Here is an 8939-nt window from a genome sequence, read left to right as displayed (position 1 = left end):
AGTGGCTATTGGCTGGGCAGGGGATTTCTAAACACAAGAAACATTTATTCTCAAACTTTGAATATTTAACACCACTTGCATTGTAAACTTATTGCGACTGACTGGCAGACATACCACAGAAGCCAGGACGCCTCCAGCTTTGTGGCTGGATCCCATTTTGTTGACACTGACTTGAGTAGACATTTAGGGCTTGGCACAGAATGGGCTGATACCCTCCGCCGACACAGAGATCATACACACAGCTATCTACAAAAGATCCTGGAGCGAGTTGTTGATGGCATCCAGCAAATGGTCCTGTGCTGTTCTCCAGAATACCACAGTGAGCAGAGTTTCTGTACAGTGCTGTCTGAGCTGCTGTGCAGCCGGCACAGGCCAGACCTGAACACTGAACCTCACAGCCAGGCTCATCATCACCAGGTGCTTTCCAGCTGTTGGCAAAATCCACATCAGAGCTTACCACTTGACCTTGGCGGGTTCGAAAGTCATTTCCAGGGTGATTATCGAAGTTTCCACAGAGTCCACATGTGCTATTTTGGTAAGTGTAGGGCACACTGATCCGGACATATGAATACATGTCATAAGACACCATCAGGCCAAAGTCAGTGCTGACGATCACAGAGAAACCTGACTGATAAACCTGGATAGAACCGTTTCTGAGGGAAAACGGAGCTGTTGCAAAGCTTCCATTGACCTGTAGGCATGACAACAATAAAGTAATTACAAATATGAACAAAGGAAAAAAAGACATGGTATATGTTATGTAACTAAGAGACTCTTGTTACCTTGGCCTCTCCATAACGTCCTTTAACAAGCTCAATAGTTTCATCATGAACAAAGACTTTGACTAGTCTTGTCCATGAAACATGAGTGCTGCCGCGATGCTCGTTCTTCCCCTCCACTCTGTAATACGGCAGTCCGTTCTGACACTGTTCTGACAGAACGTAAGTGCATGTGCCTTGAAAGTGAAACACTGAGTTGTCAAAGGTGTAGTAATGTGGATCTCCGCTGATGGTGCAGGTTTGTCTTTGCACTGTCTGGCAGGAGTACTGAAAGGCAGCTGGCCGACAGATTTGGGAGAAGGAGCAGGGATTGCTGGAGCATTGCAGCCCTGCTCTGGTGCAGGTGCACTTCTGTGCACATGTGCTGTCACTCCAGAAAGAGTCGCCAAGTTGAACAGGCTGACCTTTAAGCAAAAAAACAAAACAAAGAGTAGGTCATTTTAAGGCTACTTCAATGATAAATTAGTTTGCAGTGTTTCAAACAAAGAGGGCTGCACAGTGGCGCAGTAGTTAGCACTGGTGCTTTGCAGCATGAAGGTCCTGGGTTTGAATCCCGGCCTGGGGTCTTTCTCCACGGAGTTTGCATGTTCTCCCTGTGCATGGTGGGTTCTCTCCGGCTTCCTCTCACAGTCCAAAAACATGACTGTTATGTTAATTGGTTTCTCTAATTTCTCCCTAGGTGTGTGTGTGCATGGTTGTGTGTCCTGTCTGTCTCTGTGTTGCCCTGCGACAGACTGGCGACCTGTCCAGGTTGTACCCCGACTCTTGCCTGTTCACTGGAGATATGCACCAGCACCCCTCCCGATCCCACTTGGGACAAGGGTGTAAAGAAAATGGATGAAAACAAAGAGGTTAGAGAAAGAAGTAAAGTGAATAACCTTATTGTTCGACCAGGAGACAGATTGAAGTTTTTCACCTATTTCCATGATACATGGGCTCAGTTTTACAAAAAAATAATCTCAGTGACTCTGTTCTCTTACCATTAAAATGACAGACTAATGATCCATGATCGACACGGAAGGCCCAGCGACCGGGTATGTTGGCATTACTGCCAAGACTAAAGGCTGAGTTAGGTCCAGTGGCGTTACTAGAGAATGATCCAGGGATGGTGAAGTGGTGAGAGGAACTGATTGTATCATATCCAGCCTAGAAATTAAATGTGCACATATAAATACAATTTGTTTATTTTTCAGATAAATATACATTTGCTGTGACCAAGACAAGGCAAATAAAACATATATTTATAGCAAGCATTTATTTGAATATCTAACCTGTATAGATCTTGATGTGGAGGCTATTGATCCATAATTCATCAGCACAAATGAATATTGGCCATTGGTAGTCAAGACTGCCTGAAAGGTTGTTCGCTGGGAAAAATAAGTGTAATTATTGAGAATTAAGTTAAAGATTAAACAAAGTTTATTTTATCAGCACACTGCTTAAATAGACTTCATCAGTTAAAAACAGATCACTTACTGTTCCAGTTGTTGGAAAATAAGCAACCTCATGCCATGTTGCTATAAAGATCCAGTTGGCCTGAAAGTTAAGTGCTGGGAAGTACGTGTTGATGTCCTGTGTAACTTGTTGGAGAAGAGAGCCACTGGTGTACTGAACATAGTAGATATCACCATTGCCTCTGTTGTCTAAATCAGTCCAGAATGGAGCAATGATGTCTCTGGTTCCATACATCGGAAATTGTTGAGGAGAAAAACTTGACCATGGATAATCAAAGGTCAGATGTCCGTTGTGGTTCACCTAAGAAAAAGATCTCTAAGTTAGGTATGACTATTAATACACTTTTTGTAAATGTTTTCATTTTGTCTTCATGATTACAGTAAAAAGGGAAATGACTGGAAGTACAAGACGTCAGGTAACATACGTAAATCTGAGAGTACGAGTGTCCGAAATAGTTAAAGGATCGTAGGAGTGAAATTGCAGGTGAGCTTCCATCGTCTGATCGAGAGCTTATTGTTCCAGAAATTGGGTAGAGGGGTCCTAGAAAATACAAGAGACATCATTTGATTAAATTAGACTCTTTTTCTGGATAACAACATCATGCAGAAAGCATCATTATATCATTTCTAGACAGACAGTGTTGAGAATAAGTAATTCTGTTTTCTTTATATCTTTTAGCTAGTTGCTAGCTAAATCACCTGTTAGGAAACACCTTCAAAGCTAAGGTTAAAGTAAATGAGGCATTGGGGAACGCCCTCTTCAGGGCATTGCTTAGATAGAGGCTAACAACAACAAACTTTTGCTTGATGCCATTTTGTCCTGCTAAGCTCCTAAAGATAGCATGAGAAATGGACCAGCTGTATTTTGGTATTAATAAATGAATTCAACTCACTGACTCTTCTTTAACCTCATACAACAAGAACTTGGCATGGAGAAAGGATAATTCTCCACAACAGACAGGCCGAAAGGCAGATTGATTAAAAATTTGTTGGTTCCACTCGGTTAATGAAAGAAAAACCCAAGTGAAAGTGGACAAAATTTTAATATAATAATTTCTTGAAAAAGAGCTTAGTCCATAACTTTCAGCTCACCTTGACGTTGAGTTGTCATTCCAGCTATAAAAACACACAGATATCATTTAACATTAATTTTATTCACATTAATTTGTCAACAACAAAAGACGTTTTTTTTGTATAGATTTAAACCACTACATTCATTGGTATGATTGATATTTTTTCAATGTAACATGCAATTTTGATTGTTTTCCATTATTTATTAATAATAATTTTGAAAATAAAAATATCTTGGGAAAAGTGGATAGGTCTAAACTTTCAACTTACCTTGGTGTTGAGTTGTCATTCCAGCTATAAAACATAGAGACATCATTGAACATTAAATTAATTATGTAACAAAAGACTTGTTTTTGGTGTAGGAAGATTTAAACCACTACATTCATTGGTATGACTAACATTTTTCCACTGTAATATACAGTAATTGTTATTTACCGTTACCTATTAATAAGAATCATAAAAATAGAATAAGTTCTTTAAAGATAGGTCTAAATTTTCAGTTCACCTTGGTGTTGAGTTGTCAATCCACCTTTAAAAACACACACATATCATTAAACATTAAATTAACTTTAATGTTAATACCAATTAAAAATGACTTATTTTATGTAGCGAGGCTTAAACCACTACTTTCATTGGAATTGCTAACATAAAAATAAGATAGGTCTAAACTTTCACCTCACCTTGATGTTGAGTTGTTATTCCAGCTATAAAAACACACAGATATAATTAAATGATGATAATTCGAGTCAATAAAAGAATACCCGTGTAGAAGATTTAAACCACGACTGGAATGGCTAACATTTTCAAATATGATATGCAGTTATGATTATTATCCCATAGTAATAATAATAATGAAAAATGAATAACAATAATATCTTGAAGTAAGAGGGCAGATATAAACTTTCAGCTCACCTTGATGTTGAGTTGTCACTGCAGCTATAACAACAGAGAATCATTGAACATTAAATTAAGATACCATATTTTCCGGACTATAAGGCGCACCTAAAAGCCTTAAATTTTCTCAAAAATCAGCAGTGCGCCTTATGATCCGGTGCGCCTTATGTGTGCACCGGATTCCAAAATCTGTCCCTGACACAGAGATGTAAAGTGTACTGTACATACGCTGGCATCGATAAACCAATCAGAGGACATTACGTAATACGTAAAGTACGTATGCTGGCAGTGATACACCAATCAGAGGACATTACGTAATACGCCAGCAGCAATAAACCAATCAGAGAATTGTTCTAGTTCTGTAGAATACGCCTCCGGTACGCATCATCGTCCCTGTTCATCTGCGACTCCATGCGCGCCCATCTCACTGCTGCTGTGAAAAAGGAAGTGAAGCAAACTATTTCGGAGTTTGCCGTCATTCCGGGAAGATTAACAAAATAACTCCAACCGCTGGACATTGATGTAAACGGGGCGTTCAAAAAGAAGCTGCTAGCGGCGTGGGAGCGATGGATGACAGATGGCAAACACGTTTACTAAGACGGGGAGGCAGCGCCGGGCGAGTTACGCCGCCATGTGTGGATGGATTGTGGATGCCTGGGCTAATCTATCTGCCTTAACTGTTGTCCGAGCCGGCATTATTGGTGAACGGCCACCTGGCAACGAGACTGACTCCGATAATGATGAGAGGGAACCTGGCATGTTTGATGGCGAAATTGCCCAGATGTTCAATTCAGATACAGACGAGGAGGACTTCGATGGATTTGTGGAAGAAGAATAAAAACTAACGTGAGTGTATTGTTACGTAGTAGAATAAAGTTAAACTAAACTTACCGTTTTGTTTCCGTTACCTTTTTTTTTTTTTTTTTTTTTTTTTTTTGACCGTATGTTTTAGCATGTGCCTTATAGTCCGGAAAATACGGTAATTATTGTCAATTAAAAATGACATGTTTTCTGTAAATAACATTTAAACCCCCACTGGAATGGCTCTCATTTTTAAATGTAATATGCAGTTATGATTATTTATCGTTATGTGTGTCATAAGAATAATGAATAAATGATAATAATAATAATATCTTGAAGTAAGAAGATATGTATAAACCTTCAGCTCACCTTGGTGTTGAGTTGATATTCCAGCTATAAAAACAGAGATAGCATTGAATATTAAATTAATTGTCAATAATAAAAAGGACAATTTTTTTGTGTAGGAAGCCACTACATTAATTGGTATGGCAAACATTTTTCATTGTAATATACAGTATTACATTAATATGTATTTATCATTATATATTAATAGGAAATATAAAAATAGAATAAGTTCTTTAAAGATAGGTCTAAATTTTCAGCTCACCTTGGTGTTGAGTTGTTATTCCACCTTTTAAAACACAGATAGCATTTTACATTAAATGAGCTTTAATGTTACTACCAATTAAAAATGACTTATTTTATGTAGCAAGGCTTAAACCACTACTTTCATTGGTATGGCTAACATTTTTCAAGTAAAATATGAATTTATGATTATCTACCATTATATATGTAATAATAAAAATGAAAATAGAATAATTTCTTGAAAGATAGGTCTAAACCTTCAGCTCACCTTGATGCCGAGTTGACATTCCAGCTATAAAAACACATAGATATAATTTAATATTAAATTAAGATTAATAATATCAATTTGTAGGATCTGACAGTTTTAAATCATTAGTTTTATTGTACTAACTTCAATTTTTTTTAACAAGACAGACACTTTGCTAAGTCGTTTTGGTGCATTTCTCCAATCCTCCCTGACATTTGCAAAACGGTATATGCATTTCTCACAATTCATGCAAAGAGCAAAACACCATGAGTTATCTGCAAAAGCCAGTTTACTTCTCAAAGAAAACTGGTTCACAAATATACGTTCTCTGGAGAAACTTAGCATTTATCTGGGCAAAATTCACCAGTTGAGCACAGATTTAGATAAAACGTCTAATGTTTAAAAGTATGCTCGACATATCATGACAACTTATTCATGCTTTGATCAACATGACAAAACCAGTTAAAATGTAGAAAATGTACATTCTCTCTCTTGCATGATGTACAAAAGCATTTGCTGCTTTTTGAAGTGCAGAAGTGACAATGATTTGAATATTGAACAAGCAGGTTTGAGGATTTCACTTCTGTCCTAGAAATGCATGAAAGCGACTGAGAAAAAGCGTAATAAAAATATTTAAAAGTAAAGTCTAATGTTATTTTGTAATGTGTTTTAGAAATTAAAACATACTATTGTATTAAAACAAACTTTTGAAAGAAACATTGAGCTTACTTTGATTATGAGTGGTCACTCCGGCTATAGAAACACAAAGATAAAATTAAGATAATTTAAGTAAATTAAAAAAATGTGGGTGGCATTTTAATTAAAATGAACCAGCGTAATATACAGATATGACTGATTAAGACAGAATTAATTATTTAATTAATAATAATAATTAGAGGTAAATTTTATTACTTTGTGTTTTAGAAATTAAAACAGTGTAACATATAATTGTTATGGATGGATGGAGTTACCTTGATGCTGAGTTGTCCTTGCAGCTGTAAAAACACAGAGATATCATTGAACATTAAATTAATGGCAGTAAAAGTAACTTTTGTCTAGCAACCTCAGGTCTAAGGTTTAAGCCATTACTTTTATTAGAAGGACTAACATGTTATTCCAGTACACAAGTCTATATATAACTAATTAGTTTAATTAAACTAGTTACTTAATTAAAGTTATAAAGAAAAAATGATCTAAAAGTAAGAGGATAGGTCTGAGCTTTCATGTCACCTGCATGCTGAGTTGTCTCTGCAGCTGTAAACACACAGATGAACATTAATTAGGATAACTAATGTCAGTCTAGCAACCTCAGGTCTAAGATTTAAGACATTACTTTTATTAGAATGACTAACATGTTATTCCAATATACAAGTCTACTAATGGATTAATTAATTAGTTATTTAATTAAAGCAATAAATATCTAGAAATAAGAGGATAGGTCTAAGCTTTCATGTTACCTTGATGCTGAGTTGTCTCTGCAGCTGTAAAAACACAGATATCATTGAACATTAAATTAGGATAACTTGTGTCAGTAAAAAAAAGGAATGTGTCTTGTGTGGGAAGATGTAAACCATTGCTTACGTTTTCTTATGTTTCGAATGTAATATTCAGGTATACTTATTCCTCAACTAACTAATAAAAATAACTAAAAAATAATATGTATAATAATAATAATATGTAAATCAGTGTTTCTCAAACATTTTCAGGCTGAGGATCTATTTTAGGTGTTAAGATGCAGTTAGTCAGCGTGGGGTGCAGCGCTGCTCACTGGCATCCAGCAGAGCAAACTAGATCTGTAACCTCCTGCATGTTATGTATCATAATAATGTTGACAAACACAAGTTCTGCAACTCCTCCTGAGAGTTTTCTTTTTAGTGACCAGGTGTTAAGCCACTTATCCATTATTATTTTTAACCACAATCCTTTGGTTTGCTAACAGTAGCGTCTCGCACTTTGAGCTCAAGACACAGCAAATAAACCGTGGTTTACATGCAGTACCGCGCCGACCACCAGAGGGCGCGCATGGACCACTAATGGTCCCCGGCCACAGTTTGATAAAAACTGATGCAAAAACGATGTCGGAGGTTATTTTATTACTTTGTGTTTCGGAAAATAGAATATTAGATTAAAATATTGTTATGTTTAGACAATCTTTTGCTTTCTGTTAAAACATTCCTGCAGTATTCTGAGATAATTAAAAGATCAGATGGATGGACAACACAGACAGATAGTCTAAAAATTTTAACCTATTTTGATTCTGAGATAACACTCCGGCGAAGAATTCTGTTGAAAGTTCAAATTATTCCGGCTTGTTTTCCAGACACAAAAAACCCTTTAACTAACTGCCAGAAAACTGCTTTGTTTTTGTTTTTTAAGCACCTGGACGGTTTCTAGACTTAACTCAGACACAGATGGACGTATAAAAATCCACATTAAGTGAATTTAAAATAACACCCTGGAAAACTGCTATCTAAACTCATAAAATTAGCCTAATTCTAGGTTAGGATTATCTGGTTAAATAAATTACAACAGAGTTTCTGCTCCACTGCATTGCTTCTGCAGAGTTGATAACAAAAACGGAAAAATCTGTATAATTACAACAGGAGTCCCTGCTCTGCTTGGAGATGTAATGGTATAATAATATCTAGAGATAAAGTCAAATATTATATATATTTATATACAGACAGACAGAAATGTTCAGCTTACCTGTAGTTGTTTGCGTTGTCACTCCAGCTAAAAAAAACAACAAATATTTAACATAAAATTAAAAATGTCAGTAAAAACCTTTTTGATTTGTGTGGCAAAGTTTAGACCATTATTTATATTGGAATGACAAATATTTTTCTAGTGCATTTAATTACAGGTGTACTTAATTATGAATTAACAAAGTGTAATTTAAACATTTTATATTAGGACATGATTGTTCTACAATTTATGACTTTAGACTTATTAATACAAACTCTCTTTTTGTTTTTCTCTGATGTATTGAGGAGTTTTTGTTGTTTTTTTAGCTGGAGTGACAACGCAAACAACTACAGGTAAGCTGAACATTTCTGTCTGTCTGTATATAAATATATATAATACTTGACTTTATCTCTAGATATTATT

General features: G+C 35.9%; 1 protein-coding gene across 1 annotated transcript in view; it reads right to left on the bottom strand.

The window, feature by feature from the left end:
- The window catches only part of LOC103132083 (alpha-tectorin-like), a gene marked incomplete at its 3' end in the record, with an annotated part of 14339 nt that overhangs the window by 3429 nt on the left and 1971 nt on the right, over positions 1-8939 (bottom strand). Inside the window, exons 4-23 of the mRNA XM_007543832.2 lie at positions 8538-8564; positions 7289-7312; positions 7062-7085; positions 6803-6826; positions 6561-6584; positions 5853-5876; positions 5607-5630; positions 5369-5392; positions 4217-4240; positions 3985-4008; positions 3810-3833; positions 3575-3598; positions 3326-3349; positions 2659-2774; positions 2256-2534; positions 2051-2146; positions 1760-1925; positions 783-1183; positions 115-691; positions 7-27 (exon numbers count right to left, since the gene is read on the bottom strand). Coding sequence (XP_007543894.2) covers positions 7-27; positions 115-691; positions 783-1183; positions 1760-1925; positions 2051-2146; positions 2256-2534; positions 2659-2774; positions 3326-3349; positions 3575-3598; positions 3810-3833; positions 3985-4008; positions 4217-4240; positions 5369-5392; positions 5607-5630; positions 5853-5876; positions 6561-6584; positions 6803-6826; positions 7062-7085; positions 7289-7312; positions 8538-8564 — 1971 coding nt within the window. The remainder of the gene's footprint in view (positions 1-6; positions 28-114; positions 692-782; positions 1184-1759; positions 1926-2050; positions 2147-2255; positions 2535-2658; positions 2775-3325; positions 3350-3574; positions 3599-3809; positions 3834-3984; positions 4009-4216; positions 4241-5368; positions 5393-5606; positions 5631-5852; positions 5877-6560; positions 6585-6802; positions 6827-7061; positions 7086-7288; positions 7313-8537; positions 8565-8939) is intronic.

Source organism: Poecilia formosa, unplaced genomic scaffold (genome assembly GCF_000485575.1).
Source record: "Poecilia formosa unplaced genomic scaffold, Poecilia_formosa-5.1.2 Scaffold917, whole genome shotgun sequence".
Classification (NCBI taxonomy): Eukaryota; Metazoa; Chordata; class Actinopteri; order Cyprinodontiformes; family Poeciliidae; genus Poecilia; species Poecilia formosa.
Note: the sequence above shows the minus strand (reverse complement) of the source record. Positions and strands in the feature narration are given on the sequence as shown.